The 16,919-nt window shown below is 40.5% G+C and overlaps 1 protein-coding gene across 5 annotated transcripts in view; it reads right to left on the bottom strand.

Moving 5' to 3' along the window:
* Positions 1–16,505, bottom strand: part of SLC35A3 (solute carrier family 35 member A3) — a 65,423-nt gene extending 48,918 nt beyond the window's left edge. For 2 of the 5 annotated variants that reach the window (XM_050745235.1, XM_050745217.1), the window contains exon 1: positions 15,315–16,505. Coding sequence is in view for 2 of the 5 variants with exons in the window: in XM_050745208.1 (XP_050601165.1) it covers positions 14,829–15,029 (201 nt within the window). In the remaining 3 variants the exon portion in view is untranslated. Of the gene's footprint in view, positions 1–10,688; positions 14,785–14,828; positions 15,278–15,314 lie in introns of those variants that run through there. The other 3 variants (XM_050745208.1, XM_050745202.1, XM_050745226.1) reach the window with 2 other exon arrangements.
* Positions 16,506–16,919: the final 414 nt, after the last annotated feature.

Raw genomic sequence — 16,919 nt, 5'->3', positions numbered from 1 at the left:
ACAGATGCAAATTTATGGTTACCTATAGACAGGGGCTGGGGTTGAGGGTTGACTGCAAAGAGACAGCAAAGAATTTTTGGTAGTGGTAGAAATACTGTGTGGTGGTTATGAAGTTGAATTTATCAGAATTCACTGAATTGTAGATTTTTTTTTTTTTAATCTACAATTCACAAGTACAGTGGTTCATTTTATTCAATGGGTACATTTACTGTATGTAAATTACAACTCAATAAAGTTGATTTTAAAAAATTAAAGATTGAGGATATACCAAATAATAGCATTCCTCACCAGGCTTTCTTCAAAACTTTGGCTCTAAATCAGATTTCTTTGGATTAATTCTAAGGACATTCTGTTAGTCTATTCTTCACCCCACCTCTATCTTTTCCATGAGTCCAACTTCTACCTAAATTTTTTCAAATGTGAACCCTGTTTATAGTATATCTCTTTAGAGCTCTCACAACCCAAGCTATCAAGCTACCAGGTTGCTACAGCCAAGCTACCATGGTTTAGGTATGGTTGTATAGATATGATCCTTAACTCCTAATTATTATAATATATATAATATATTCAAACAGATTCAACAGTCATTATTTCATACCTACATTAGGCTAAGTACCATAGTTACAGAGATCTATTCCTAAAAGCATTAAGTCTAGCTTACTAAATTCAGCAATTCCTACCCTCAACTGAATATGCTCCAAACACGAACAATGCAGCACCATGAATATAAGAATAAAATTTTTAATGTTAAAATATGTATATTCACCATTAAATATATATAGATTATAATTATTGGAAAAAATTATCTTAAGCATTTAATTTCACTTTCAGAGACAAAAATCGAATAATATATCTCTGTTACAAAGAAAGGATCAAGCTTAGAGGAAAGAATACATAGACTTCTTAATCATCTATCTCAATTTTGTCCAATGTGATATAAAATTATAGCATTTTAGAGGTGTAATATGTTTTAGAAATAATCTAACACAATTTCTTCACTTTAAAATGAAGAAAATAGTGAATAAAGAAGTAGATGATTTATTCAAGGTCACTACTAGTAACTGGAGACACCAGATAGCTTATATCAGGCTCTCTGGCTCCCACTACATGCTATTGTAAAATTCCAGGACATTCTGGTGCCTTTACCTCTATATGGAAGAGAATAAATTTCCAGCAACTTACATTTGGCAGAGGCATCTAATTCTCCCGGAAAATGTCAAACAATGATTTCATATCTGTTCAAGGAAGTCTTTTGTTTATTCTGTGCAAACAAGACCATAATGTCCCTATTATAACAGCAATGCTCTAACTTCTTTTCAAGTTGAAAATTGAGACCAGGTGTGGTGGCTCAGGCTTGTAAACCCAGCACTTTGGGAGGCCCAGGTGTGCAGATCACTTGACTCCAGAGTTAGAAATCAGTCTGGTCAAAATGGTGAAAACTTGTCTCTACAAAAAATACAAAAATTAGCTGGGCGTGGTGGCCTGTGCATGTGGTCCCAGCTATTGAGGTCTGAGGAGTAAGGATCCCTTGAGTTCGGGAAGTCAAAGCTGCAGTGAGCCAAGATCATGTACCACTGCACTCCAGCCTGAGTAACAAAGAGAGGCCCTGTCTCAAAAAATAAAAAAAATAAAATAAAATAAAATTTAAAGGTCAGCTTCTAACCCAGGATACACTTTGAAAATTTTGCATTTCCATTTCCAAACATCAATATAAACATTCACCATAATAATACAGTTATTATTAATGCTATTTATTATAATGTATGTTTTTAAAAGTTGAAAAGTAGAATATGGCCAGGTGCCGGGGTAGGCGGATCACTTGAGCCCAGGAGTTAGAGGCTAGCCTATGCAACATGGCAAAACCGTGTCTCTCTTAAAAAAATACAAAAATTATCTGGGCATGGTGGTGCATGCCTGTAGTCCCAGCTACTCAGGAGGCTGAAGTTGGAGGATCACTTGAGCCCGGGAAGTCGAGGCTGCAGTGAACCATGGTGGCACCACTGCACTCCAGCCTGAGTGACAGAGTGAGACTTTGTCTCAAAAAAAAAAAAAAGAAAAGTAGAATATATGCAAACAAATGATCATTTGCAACAGATTACCTATAAAGAATGAAAATTTAACTTACTATTCTGCCTAATAGTAGAATAAACTCAAAATGAAAATAATCAGGCATCCAAATTGATAAAAAGGAAGTCAAACTGTGGCTGTTTGCTGATAATATGATTATATACTTAGCAAATCCTAAAGACTCATCCAAAAAACTGATAAATGAATTCAGCAAAGTTTCAGGATACAAAAGTAATGTATACAAATCTGTAGCTCTGCTATACACCAACAGTGACCAAGCAGAGAATCAGATAAACAACTCAATCCCTTTTATAATAACTGCAAACCAATAAAATAAAATACTTAGGAATATACCTAACCCAGGAGGTGAAAGACCTCTACAAGGAAAACTACAAAACACTGCTGAAAGAAATCATACATGACACATATAAATGGAAATACATCCCACACTCATGGATGGGTAGAATCAATATTGTGAAAATGACCATACTGCCAAAAGCAATCTACAAATTAAATGCAATTCCCATCAAAATGCCAGCATCATTCTTCACAGAACTAGAAAACAATCCTAAAATTCATATGGAACCAAAAAAGAACCTGCATAGCCAAAGCAAGACTAAGCAAAAAGAACAAATCTGTGAAGTCAGGTATCACATTACCTGACTTCAAATTATACTATAAGGCCATAGTCACTAAAACAGCATGGTACTGTTACAAAAATAGGCACATAGACCAATGGAACAGAATAGAGAACCCAGAAATAAAGCCAAATACTTACAGCCAACTGATCTTCAACAAAGCAAACAAAAACATAGAGTGGGGAAAGGACACCCTATTCAACGAATGGTGCTGGGATAACTGGCAAGCCACATGTAGAAAAATGAAACTGGATCCTCCTCTCTCACCTTATACAAAAATCTACTCAAGGTGGATCAAGGACTTAAATCTAAGACCTGAAACCGTAAAAATTCTAGAAGATAACATTAGAAAAACAAGAGATTCTCCTGCCTCCGCCTTCTGAGTAGCTGGGATTACAGGCACCCGCCACCATGCCTGGCTAATTTTTTGTATTTTTAGTACAGACGGGGTTTCACCATGTTGGTCAGGTTGATATCAATCTCCTGACCTCGTGATCCGCCCGCCTCGGCCTCCCAAAGTGGCGGGATTACAGGCATGAGCCACCGCGCCTGGCCCCCAACGGTATTTTTGTAGCCATTTTCCAACTTCTCTTCATCCCACTCCCCTCCAGTTCTGAAACACACACACACACACACACACGATTCTATTAATCTAATTTAAACTTTTTCTCCTAAAAGTTCCACATAAGTTTGTAAATTGTAAACTTTGAGTATATCTATATAGTAAAATATAACGTATAATAATCAACTTACGGCCGGGCGCGGTGGCTCAAGCCTGTAATCCCAGCACTTTGGGAGGCCGAGACGGGTGGATCACGAGGTCAGGAGATCGAGACCATCCTGGCTAACACAGTGAAACCCCGTCTCTACTAAAAAATACAAAAAAAACTAGCCGGGCGAGGTGGCGGGCACCTGTAGTCCCAGCTACTCGGGAGGCTGAGGCCGGAGAATGGCCTGAACCCGGGAGGCGGAGCTTGCAGTGAGCTGAGATCCGGCCACTGCACTCCAGCAAGGGGGACAGAGTGAGACTCCGTCTCAAAAAAAAAAATAAAAAATAAAAAATAATCAACTTACATAATTATTATGATACATAATTATAATCTTTGTGTATGAGTGTAGACATTACAATCACACTGATTTGATACAGCAATCACATTGCTAGTACTTCTATAAATCCTTTACAGTCCTGTGCACAAAAAATATTTCAGAGTTTTGTTTGTCACCCTAATTAATAATAGATCTTGAACTTGCTTTCTAATCACTAATTCTCCTCTAAATTTTTGGATGTTTGATATTTATAAAGTTGAGTTTTATTATTTTTAAATCTCTTCTCACCTCTTGGGGGGAAATATACAAGAAAATTTCATTCATCTAAACTCCATTCATTTGGATTTAATGAGTTTGGATGATGGCTTGGTTAGAATTTACTTTTGCATTTTATACAAAAAATATTAGCTTATTTCATGTTCAAAGATATTTTCAGTAATTATTTTATACTCTTAAGAGAAGAAGATTTTCAAACACACTAAAATCTATAGTTTAAATATATGTGATATGCCAGTTACCTTCATTTTTATTAAAGCACCTCCCAAAGATCCTTGCTTTACAAAGTTTTATCAGCCAATTATGAGTTACTCTACAAGTCTAAATATTTTGAAACATACATTACATAATGTATATGCTTCATTAATGCACACTTACTACCCACGCCATCCCCAAATTAATGAGATACTGATACATTATTTATATCTTCATTAATTGCATTACAGATCTATACCGAGTTCTAAAATATTCAAAACACCATATACTAATAATTTATATTCATCTTTTCAAAAATAGAATACAGGCCAGGTGTGGTGGCTCACACCTGTAATCCCAGCACTTTGGGAGGCTGAGGCGGGTGGATTGCCTGAGCTCAGGAGTTCAAGACCAGCCTGGGCAACATGGTGAAACCCTGTCTCTACTAAAAATACAAAAAATTAGCTGGGTGCAGTGGTGTGCACCTGTAATCCCAGCTACTCAGGAGGTTGAAGCACGAGAATTGCTTGAACCCAAGGGGCGGAGGTTGCAGTGAGCTGAGATTGTGCCACTGCACTCCAGCCTAGGCAACACAGCGAGACGGACGGACGGACGGACGGACGGAAGGAAGGAAGGAAGGAAGGAAGGAAGGAAGGAAGGAAGGAAGGAAGGAAGGAAGACAGGAAGGAAGGAAGGAAGGGAGGAGGAGGGAAGAGGGAGGAGGGAGGGAGGGAGGGAGGGAGGCAAGAATACATCCTTGTAGGTAAATCCTAAAATCAGTATTACTACAGACTTACTTCCAGTGGCTCACCAATGTATAGTCTGTATACTTTTTCAGTCTGTGTATAAAGCTTACCATTCTGAGACAGTATCTGTATTTTGCTGATATGTCTCCAGCCACTAAAAGTCCTAAAAAACTAAATGTTTAGTCAATGTTTTAAAACAGTACTAAAAGGCCGGGCACGGTGGCTCAAGCCTGTAATCCCAGCACTTTGGGAGGCCGAGACGAGCGGATCACGAGGTCAGGAGATCGAGACCATCCTGGCTAACACAGTGAAACCCCGTCTCTACTAAAAATACAAAAACTTAGCCGGGCGAGGTGGCAGGCGCCTGTAGTCCCAGCTACTCGGGAGGCTGAGGCAGGAGAATGGCGTGAACCTGGGAGGCGGAGCTTGCAGTGAGCTGAGATCCGGCCACTGCACTCCAGCCTGGGTGACAGAGCGAGACTCCGTCTCAAAAATAAAAAAAAAATAAAAAAAAAAAAACAGTACTAAAATTCATATACAGGCTGGGTGTAGTGGCTCATGTCTGTAATCCCAGCACTTTGGGAGGCTGAGGTGAGCAGATCACTTGAGGCCAGGAGTTCGAGCCAAGCCTGGTCAACATGGCAAAAACCCGTCTCTACTAAAAATACAAAAATTAGCCAGGCATGGTGGCACACACCTGTAATCCCAGCTACTCAGGAGGCTGAGGCCACAAGAATTTCTTGAACCCGGGAGGCAGAGGTTGCAGTGAGCCAAAATCCCACCGCTACACTCCAGCCTGGGCAACACAGCAAGACTCTGTCTCAAAAATAAATAAATAAATAATAAAATAAAATTCATATACATTTTAGACTACCTAGTATCTTAGATATTCTATAAGTCAATTTTCCTTCTATTACAAAAACAAGGGCTAAATTCCTAAGTTATGATTTTTAGAGTAAGCTCTATTTACATTTTACTCTACATTTTACACTATACTCCCTTAGTAACAATATCAGTCTACTAGAGGTTAATGACATAAGAGAGCATATATTAAAACACACAAGTTACAAAGTGCTATGCAAATATGTCACATTATACACTGGTCAGAGACAAGTATTAGGGTAAAAAACAAACATTTAAGGTTTTTCCAAGTAAATCAACAGAAAAAAGTAAATACATACAGAAATGCTGAGCTCAGTTGAAATTTTTTGTCCATTATCTTCCATGATGCCGAAACTTTAAAACTATAACCTAGCTGGGCGCGGTGGCTCACGCCTGTAATCCCAACACTTTGGGAGGCCGAGGCGGGCGGATCACAAGGTCAGGAGATCGAGACCACGGTGAAATCCCGTCTCTACTAAAAATACAAAAAATTAGCCGGGCGCGGTGGCGGGCGCCTGTAGTCCCAGCTACTCAGGAGGCTGAGGCAGGAGAATGGCGTGAACCCGGGAGGCGGAGCTTGCAGTGAGCCGAGATCGCGCCACTGCACTCCAGCCTGGGCGACAGAGTGAGACTCCATCTCAAAAAAGAAAAAAAAGGCCGGGCGCAGTGGCTCAAGCCTGTAATCCCAGCACTTTGGGAGGCCAAGACGGGCGAATCACGAGGTCAGGAGATCGAGACCATCCTGGCTAACCCGGTGAAAACCCGTCTCTACTAAAAAATACAAAAAACTAGCCGGGCGAGATGGCGGGCGCCTGTAGTCCCAGCTACTCCGGAGGCTGAGACCGGAGAATGGAGTGAACCCGGTAGGCGGAGCTTGCAGTGAGCTGAGATCTAGCCACTGCACTCCAGCCTGGGGGACAGAGCAAAACTCTGTCTCAAAAAAACAAACAAACAAACAAACAACAACAACAAAAAAACTATAACCTATTATTACAAGCTAAATAATGACAAAATTCATCACAGTTGACTTTTGACACTGGTATTTGTACATATTCTTTTCTAACTATCTCAGAAGTAGATACAGTACTCAAGAAGAAATCTATACTTGTACTTGAAATCCATAATAATCTTGTGGAAGATTCAAAAACATTTTTTATATAAGTGAAAGAAATGAGTAGAAAGTAATTTACACTACAGATATAATAAACTCAATTTTTATGAAAGAAACAATAGCCTCCCGTAAATTAGTTCCCTCTTAAGTGCTTAAAAAAAGCAAAATCTTGCTCAATAATATTTAACCAACTCTTTATAACTTGCAGGCTCCTATCACATTCTAAGTTAAACAACTTTTCATTTTTTCTCCTTTTCTTTCTTCCTCAAGGTGTCAGGTAACTGTTTACTAAGAAAATATCACCTGTACATAAGTTACAGTAGTATCCATTTTAACTTGTTCTTTCATAGGCTGCAAAATTTCCATTCCTAGATTCAAATAAAACCAAGAGTATTCAGATATTTCTTTACCTATGCAAATATAAAACCTATTTGCATTCTAATATTCAGATAAAAATCGTTCAGCACTATTGTACTCTTTACAGAAATGCATTGATTTGGAAAACAAAACTACTTAATATCTCTAAGATCTCCTTTCAATGTGTGCTGCCATGCAAAAATGGACTTACTCCTTCCCACCCTCCCATTTCCCCACAATCGCATGCAATTCTGCTCTACCTCATTCTGTTATGGTCACTTCCCACCACTTACAACAGTTAAAGATATTCTACAAAGAACAGAGACTTGTGTAAAAGCCAGGTAGGGTCTACAGGCACTAATCATTAGTAAAGATTCAAAACTAAGAAGATTGGGGATAGAAGTTAAAAAAAATACAGTTATCACACAATTCTCCAGATGGAAATCAGCCATCAAATATTTAATTAATATGTATATATATAAACACTTCAATAAAGCTGGAATATATATATTCTGAGATGGAGTCTTGCTCTGTTGCCCAGGCTGGAGTGCAATGGTGTGATCTCAGCTCATTGCAACCTCTGCCTCCTGGGTTCAAGCAATTCTCCTGCCTCAGTCTCCCGACTAGCTGGGATTACAGACTTTCACCACCATGCCTGGCTGATTTTTGTATTTCTAGTAGAGATGGGATTTCACCATGTTGGCCAGGGTGCTCTTGAACTCCTGACCTCAGGTGATTCACCCACCTCGGCCCCTCAAAGTGCTGGGATTACAGATGTGAGCCACTGCACCCGGTCTGGAAAAATATTTTTAAAAAGAAGAGGATGCTGGGCACCATGACTCACACCTGTAATCCCAGCACTTTGGGAAGCCAAGGCGGGCAGATCACGAGATGGAGGAGATTGAGACCATTCTGGCTAACACGGTGAAACCCCATCTCTACTAAAAATACAAAAAATTAGCCAGGCGCGGTGGTGGGCGCCTGTAGTCCCAGCTACTCGGGAGGTTGAGGCAGGAGAATGGCGTGAACCCGGGAGGCGGATCTTGCAGTGAGCCGAGATCGCGCCACTGCACTCCAGCCTGGGCGACAGAGCGAGACTCCGTCTCAAAAAAAAAAAAAGAAATAAAGAAATAAAAGAAAAGGAGAATACAGATACACAAGAGAAGAATGCAATATGAAGATGAAGCAGAGAGAGATTTGATGATGCTGTCCTTGAATATTAGAGTGATGCAGGCACAAGCAAAGGAATACTGGCAGCTGCCAGAAGCTGGAAGAGGAAAGGAATGGATGCTCTCCCAGAGCAACCAGATGGAGTGAGGCCTTGCTGACAATCAGATTTCAACTCAGTTATATTAAATTTGGATTAAATTTTTAAAAATTTAACGTGAAGATAATTTAACTGAAACAACATAGAATAAGCAATTTTTATGGATTTGTGGTCTGACGAACTGTTAAACATTCTTTTTTTTCCCAACTTTTATTTTAGATTGAAGGTAAGAGGTAGGTATGCATGTTTGTTACATGGGTAAATTGTGTGTCATGGGGGTTTGGTGTATAGATAATTTTGTCACCCAGGTAATCAGCATAATGCCCAATAGGTAGTTTTTCAATCCTTACCCCCCTCCAACCCTGCACCCTTAAATAGACCTCAATGTCTACTGTGTCCCCTTCTTTGTGTCCATATGTACTCAATGTTTAGCTCCTACTTATAACTGAGAACACGCAGTATTTGGTTTTCTGTTCCTGCATTAATTTGTTTAGAATAATGGCCTTCAGCTCCATCCATGTTGCTGCAAAGGCCATGTTCTCATTGTTTTGTAGCTGCGTAGTATTCCAGGGTGTATATGTACCGTATTTTTATGTCCAGTTCACCACTGTTGGGCATCTAGATTGATTCTATGTCTGCTATTGTGAATAGTGCTGTGATAAACTTATAGTGCATGTGCCTTTACAGTAGAACGACTTGTCTTCCTTTGTTGTCAAAGCTTTTCAAACTTCAAAAAATTCTAGCTGCTGATTATGTTTAAATAATTAATGTTAGATTACCACTTTCCCTTGAGAACAAGATTCCAATATTCGAATCCAAATGCTGTATAGTTTTGTTTTTTTAAACAACACCTTTCCTAAACATGAAATTGCAACCAGTTCCTGGTAAACCTACAGTCTTAGAAGTTTACACATACTATAAGCTTAAGCTACAGAGAATATAAATATATATTATGTTTGTTCTACATTTACTGTTCAAGTCTCATGTAACTCTGCCTAACTGAAGAGGGCAAGCTTCAGACACTCTCAACTCTAATCTAGGCTCCATATAGCAGATATCTTAATAAGACGTAGGTCTGATCACATCTCTTCCGTTTCTGGTTTTTTTTGGGTTTTTTTGAGACCAAGTCTGACTCTGTCACCCAGGCTGGAGTGCAGTGCTGTGATCACGGCTCGCTGCAGCCTCAACCTACCGGGCTCAGGCAATCCTTCTGCCTCAGCCTCCCAAGTAGCTGGACCTACAAGCGCATGCTACCACATGATTTTTTTATTTTTTGTAGAGCTAGGGTCTTGCTTCATTGCCCATGCTGGTCTCAAACTCCTGCCCTCAAGTGATCCTCTCACCTAGGCCTCCCAAAGTGCTGGGATTACAGGCATGAGTCACTGTCCCTTGCCCTGTTTGTAAAGTTTAACTGACTTCTTACAAAAGAGGATAGAGTCCAAACTCCTTCACATAAAAGAGCCCTCATAATCTGGTCCCAACCTACATTTCCTGCAATAAACAATTGCATGTCTCAATCTTGTTCTTTCATGCATTCACTGAACAAATATTCCTCTTTTTAAACACCTCTTCTCCCTTCTGTATTTGTAGAACCTCTACATATCTTACAGTACTCAAAATATAAGTTTCAGTGAAGTTTCATATGTCTTCCAAGCAGACTGAATCCTTCCCTCTACTATACTCTCATGCCATTTTGCGTAAACCTTTTATAATAGCACTCATAAATTTTATCAGACCAATTTATTGACAAATGATATACATTTCCTTCTTCTATTCACTGTATTTCCTGCTTCTCCATACCAGCACCTGTCATATATTAAGCATTTACTCTATGTTGAATTTATAAAACAATAAATAAACTCCACAATATTTGTTGTGGGAGAATGATCTCTTCATAACTCTGTGTAATAACATAAAAGACAAATGCAGGAGCTGGACATGGTGGCTCAGGTCTGCAATTCCAACACTTTGGGAGGCTGAGGTGGGCGGATCAGTTGAGCCCAGAAGTCTGAGACCAGCCTGGGCAACATGGTGAAAGCTGTCTCTACAAAAAATACAAAAATTAGCCAGGTATGGTGGCACATGCCAGTAGTTCCACCTACTCGGGAGGCTAAAGTGGGAGATCACTTGAGCCAGGGCGGTAGAAGTTGCAGTGAGCTGAGATCGCGCCTCTGTACTCCAGCCAAGGTGACAGTGAGACCCTGTCTCAAAAAAAAAGAAAGAAAGAAAAATGCAGGTCAAAACTGGTTTGCATTAAATGTTTTCTAATAACTGTAATAACTGTATTTCATGAGAGAAGTAAAAACAGTAAAAGAATCTTGAATACCTACAGTATATCAGGCATTGTACTAGGTGATTTACAGGTATTATCTCATTTAGATCTCATTTAATCTGTAAAAGGAGGTATTCATTTTACAGATTAATAAACACAGGTTCTGATATATTAAGTGTATAGCTTGTCTTGCATAACTTGTCAGAGCTCAGACATGAACCACGATTTATTTCAGTCAAAACCCATAGTCTTTGCAGTAAAGCCTATGTTTAAGCATGTCTATGGACTGATCACACCGGTAATCTCAGCACTTTCAGAGGCCATAGTGGGAGGATCGCTTGAGGCCAGGAGTTCAAGACCAGCCAAGCCAACATAGTAAGACTTCATCTCTACAAAAAATTATTTAAAAAACAAAAAAGCACATCCAAGTATTAGAGGGTCAGTCACCATAGTATATAAAAGTATGCCTTTGGTCTCAGACTGAGTTCACATTCTGTCTCTACAACTTAATAAGTACAGCAAATTATTTAATCTCTCTGTCCCTCCTTTCCCTTATCTATAAAATGGTGATAAATAATAGTATGTATTTTGTGGGTGGTTATGATTAAGGAATATAAATAAAATAAAGTGATTATTACACTACAATGCCTTATTCATTGAATACCTTTAAAAAACCTATTCATGATAGAAAATACTATTAGAAATGCTGTTTGAAATTGGTTTTATAGCATATATGAATTTAGAAAAAAACTTCTTATATAACTTTTACAGAAAAAACTAGGCTCTGGGTAGATATAAAGTCCTATGTAGATACTTTGTGGAATGAGCTTGTTTCTTAGCATTTTATCTGACATGACCTCAAAGTTTCAGCTTCAATTTTTTTTTTTTTTCGATGCAGTCTCGCTCTGTTGCCCAGACTGGAGTGCAATGGTGCGATCTCGGCTCACTGCAACCTCTGCCTCCCGGGTTCAAGCCATTCTCCTGCCTCAGCCTCCCGAGTAGCTGGGACTACAGGCGTCCACCACCATGCCTGGCTAATTTTTTGTATTTTTAGTAGAGACAGGGTTTCACCATGCTGGTCAGGCTGGTCTCAAATTCCTGACCTTGTGATCTGCCTGCCTCGGCCTCCCAAAGTGCTGGGATTATAGGCATGAGCCACCGTGCCCGGCCCAGTTTCAGCTTCATCTTAATTCTAATTTCTACTATGCTTTGTGACCTAGCATACCTTTTCAATCAAACTTCTTATCTCTAAGTACAGTAACATATCTTAAACTGGCTCTTTGGTTTCATTTTAGATGGTATCTCCAACATGGATGATAAACTAGAAAGAGTTCTGGTCAGGCAATCTGGATAGAGAAGCTAAGCAACATTGTACCTTCTAAAGTCATTTTTACACTTATATATTAAACACTCAGATTTATATAACAAGATACATTAAAGAAACAATGATTAAAAATATATAACCACTACACTCCATTAATAGAGATAATTAAGTTGAACATACTTAAGAATACATTGCTTTTGTGAGGATTAAAATCTAATGTTAAGCTACCAATTCATATTCACCTGAATCTTATTTAATAATAAATTTATACTCATGAATGACATTATTAACTGTCAGTCTGATGATGTTCAAGCTATTTCAGTTACCCAGACAGGTCTATAACTTACTCTAAACGTCTGGCACTTACAGACACACACACACACACAAATCCACAGTTGATTAACATCAAAAAGAAACTTCACTCTCTATACTTCTCAGGAAAGGAAAAGCTCAAAAGTTATACTTCATGGCTACTGAACAAGTTTAGGCTTTCAAATGAGATTCTTTCCATTGATTCTATAACTTATCCAATTACTCGTTCAACATGTTGAATTTCTACTGAGTAAAAGGCACATGTTTCAGGACACAAATTATATCAATTTCAAATACAATTGAGGCAGCCTAAGGAGTGTATGTAAGACCCAGGGCAAACTATTTGGTCTGTCTGAACTTTAATATTCTTATCTATAAAATAGTGGTGATAATAACTATGCTACCCCAACAATTTATTACCAGGATCAAATGAGGTACTAAAACATAGAACAGAAAAGCATTTTCACATATTAAATCCACAGTAAGTTTCTATAACAACTCAAGAGCTCATCTTGTCTCCAGGAGCACAATAAGAGACTGTTTCACTACATGATTAATGTAACAAATATTTAAGAGTCTAACACATTATGATGTGTTCAAGTACTAAAGTGCTTTAAAAATGTAGTAAGTACAGGCTGGGTGCAGTGGTTCATGCCTGTAATTTTGGCACTTTAGGAGGTGAGGTGGGTGGATCACTTGAGGCCAGGAGTTTGAAACCAGCCTGGCCAACATGGCAAAACCCCGTCTCTACTAAAAATACAAAAATTAGCCAGGCATGGTGATGCACACCTGTACTGTAGTCCCAGCTACTTGAGAGGCTGAGGCAGAACAATCTCTTAAACCTGGGAGGCAGAGGTGGCAGTGAGGTGAGAGGGTCATGCCACTGCACTCCAGCCTGAGTGACAGAGCAAGACTCCATCTCAAAAAAAAAAAAAAAGTAGTAAGCACAAATGCTTTCCTTAGGAAGCTTACATTATAGTAGGGATAATAGAACTCTCAAATAACCACAGTACAATGCAAATTTAACAAGTATTATAAGATTTATAAAGCCCAGCACACATGAAGAAAAAAAATGGGCTGGGCGTGGTGGCTCACGCCTGTAATCCCAACACTTTGGGAGGTCAAGGCAAGTGGATCACCTGAGGTCAGGAGTTCAAGACCAGCCTGGCCAACATGGTGAAACCCCGTCTCAACTAAAAATACAAAATAATTAGCTGGGCATGGTGGTGGGCACTTGTAATCCCAGCTACTTCGGGAGGCTGAGGCAGGAGAATTGCCCTAACCCTGGAAGCGGAGGTTGCAGGGAGCCAAGATCACACCATTGCACTCCAGCCTGGGCAACAAGAGCAAAACTCTGTCTCAAAAGAAGAGAAAAAGAAAAAGAAAAAAAGAATGAACTGGATTTGGCAGATTTCAGAAAGCTGCATAAGAAAGAGGTGGCATTTAAGGAATTGAAGAATAAGTAGAATTTCTACAAAGACAGCAAGGAAGGCCTTCCTTGTTTCTTCTTTGTAGGAAGAAAGGATAAAAGCAAAGACCAAGGCAGATAGGCATATAGCATGTTCAGAAACTGGACGTCTAATTAACTACTACAGTTTGGCTAAAAAATAGGATATGTGGAAAAAAGTAATATTTGTTTAACAGAATAAAAGGAAAAAAGAATTAAAGGATCATATTGATTTTACTGGAGCCATAGTCAGACTGAAATTTTGAAGGAAAAATTTGAAGCCTCCCTAAATAATATAAAGTGTATTAAATGCCTCCCTAAATAATTTACATTTTATTCTGAAGCCGATTGAGAATCACTGCGTATTTCTGAGGAAGGAATAACCAAAAAAAGAAAGGCATAAGATCTTTGGCTTTAAAAGTAATTTGGAGGCAAGTAACTGGAAAGGCGCCAGGCTGAGGACAAGTCCAGTTTGGAAGTTACTGCTCTAGCGCAAGTAAGAAGAGGAAAGCCGAGCATATTTAGCAGAGAGGTAGTGGGAATGAAAAAGGGGAGAACTAAATTTGAGATGCTGAAGAGATAGAATCAACAGTTGGGAGGAAAGTTAGCATCAGAAATTTTACGTTTACAAGTCATTCCCTTGAAACACCCTGAGTTTACCAGTGAAAGTGAATAAGAACACCAAGTAAGAAACTGCACCAAATTTCACCTTTAACTACTAAAGCCGAAAGATGACTTCAAAAACAAAAAGACTTAATTTTCAAATACTGCATTTAAGAGAACATAATAAAAGATCGTCTTTTACGATAAAGTAATGCACCCACACACCTGTTCTGATGAGAATTTCACCCCGCCTCAAACAGTCCTTGTGTTCTTACTAGCCTTACCAAGGGCAGCCTTTCCATTTCTTTAAGTTCCTGCGGCTTCTTGAGCTCCAGGTGCTGGTCGGGTGCATCTGTGTCTACCACAGGGCTCAACACCGAGTGAGAGCTCATGGGATGTTCACTGAAGGGATGTGACCCCAGCCGGGCCCAGCCGTCACTAGCTCCGCACGCCCCAGGCGCTGAGGCACACACTGCCGTCTTCATTCGCTTGACACACCCCTCTCCTCGGGCCTTTTTTCCTCCTCCACCCAGCACATTCCGCACGTCGTCCGTCGGAGTTACAACGTGTCACCTCATCTGCTCCCAACCCTATTTAGCTAGCACTGTATTTCAGGTCTTCGATACCGTCCCCTTCACCCCTGCAGACTTCACATCAGCCCCCTCGCATGCCTCCTCTTCCTCCTCCTCCTCCTCCAGGAGCTGCCCGGGCCACCCCGCAGCCGCTGGCCTCCTGGCTCCTGCCCCTCCCCAGGTGCGCTCAGGACTCACCTCCCGCGCAGCTCGACCGGCTGAGCCCACCACCGCGGGCCGCGGTTCAGCTCCGCCGGGCGCCCCAGGCTGCCGAGTCCGCTGGGTCCAACGCGACCGCTGACCCGCAGCGCCGCCGTCTCCCGTCGCCGTAGCCACCGCCAGCTCGGTGCAGCCCAGGCGTTTCCGGGTTCCCGCGGTCCCGTCCCCCAAATGCTCCGGCTTCCGCCTCGGCTCTGGCAAATGCCGTTCCCGGCTCGGCTCTGGCAGCCCCAGCTCGGCACTTGGCAGCTCCGTCCCTAAGGCGACGCACCTGGGCTGCTCTGCTGGCAGCCCCTGGTTCCTGCTTCACCGTCGCGTGGAGGCCTGGGGCACTGCTTTCTGCTACACCTCTCTTAGGAGCGCGAGACAGATAGAGTGACACTCGTCGAGGGCCTCTGCGGGACTGTCTGTTTGCAGAAGGTGCCAAGGTGTCCACTGCGAAAGAAAGGGCAAAGTCCTTTGGGGCAAAGAACCCTGAGAGGAACGGGGAAATGGATTTTGAAAGCAAACGAACCCGCTCCTAAAAGTGACTGTCACTGACCTGAAAACAAACCAGATTAGCTATGGCAAAGGCTGCCAATCAACCAGTGGTCTGCAAGAAGGCTTGTTCTTCCACTTCTCCCACCCTGACTGAGATCTTGAGACTGAGGGAAACCCAGAGCTATACCACCAATGGGCCTGGTGTCATCAATCAGGAGAGGAAAAAGAAAGCTGGGCCCAGAGGATTACAGAGTTATAAGGGACCTACCCCTTCCTGGCTGCATGGATTACACCATTACCTTTTAAAAGTCTTCCAATGGCTGTGTTGGAAACCCTCTAACTACTGCAGCCCATTCAGGTGATGAACAGGCTGAAATCAGTACTTCAGGTTCAGCTGGGTTATCAAATAAACGAACAGGATTATCTCTTTTTGTTAACTCAGTGCTGCTATAAATTCAGCCTATGTCTCTTTATATTGTAAATTATTAAAACCATGTCCAAGAGAGACATACTTAGAAAAAAAGTGAGATTGAAGAAAAATAAATAACTGTGTTAGAGTAGAATAACTGGCTTTAAAATTTTCTGCAATACAATCTTGAGAAAATTCCTGGACAGTAAAATACATATTAGATCTTAATATATGTCCAGTTTTTTTGAAACCAAAATGTGCCTGTTAGATGATGATAACAGCATGCCTCGTTTTATTGTGATTTGCTTTGTTGCTCTTAACAGACATTGCTTTTCTTTGCTTTTTTGTTTGTTTATTTGTTTTTACAAATTGAAGGTTTGTGACAACCTTGCCTCAAGCACATCTATTGGTGCCATATTTCCAACAGCATGTGCTCACTTTGTGTCTCTGTGTCACATAATATTCAATAATTTTTGCAATATTTAAATTTGTTCATCATTATATCTGGTATAGTGCTTTGTGATCAATGATTTTTGATGTTACTATGGTAATTGTTTTGGGGTACTGTTATGGTTTGGCTGTGTCCCCACCCAAATCTCAACTTGAATTGTATCTCCCAGAATTCCCATGTGTTGAGGGAGAGACCTAGGGGGAGATAATTGAATCATGAGGGCCAGTCTTTCCTGTGCTATTCT

The sequence above is a fragment of the Macaca thibetana genome, chromosome 1 (genome assembly GCF_024542745.1).
Source record: "Macaca thibetana thibetana isolate TM-01 chromosome 1, ASM2454274v1, whole genome shotgun sequence".
Lineage (NCBI taxonomy): Eukaryota > Metazoa > Chordata > Mammalia > Primates > Cercopithecidae > Macaca > Macaca thibetana.
Note: the sequence above shows the minus strand (reverse complement) of the source record. Positions and strands in the feature narration are given on the sequence as shown.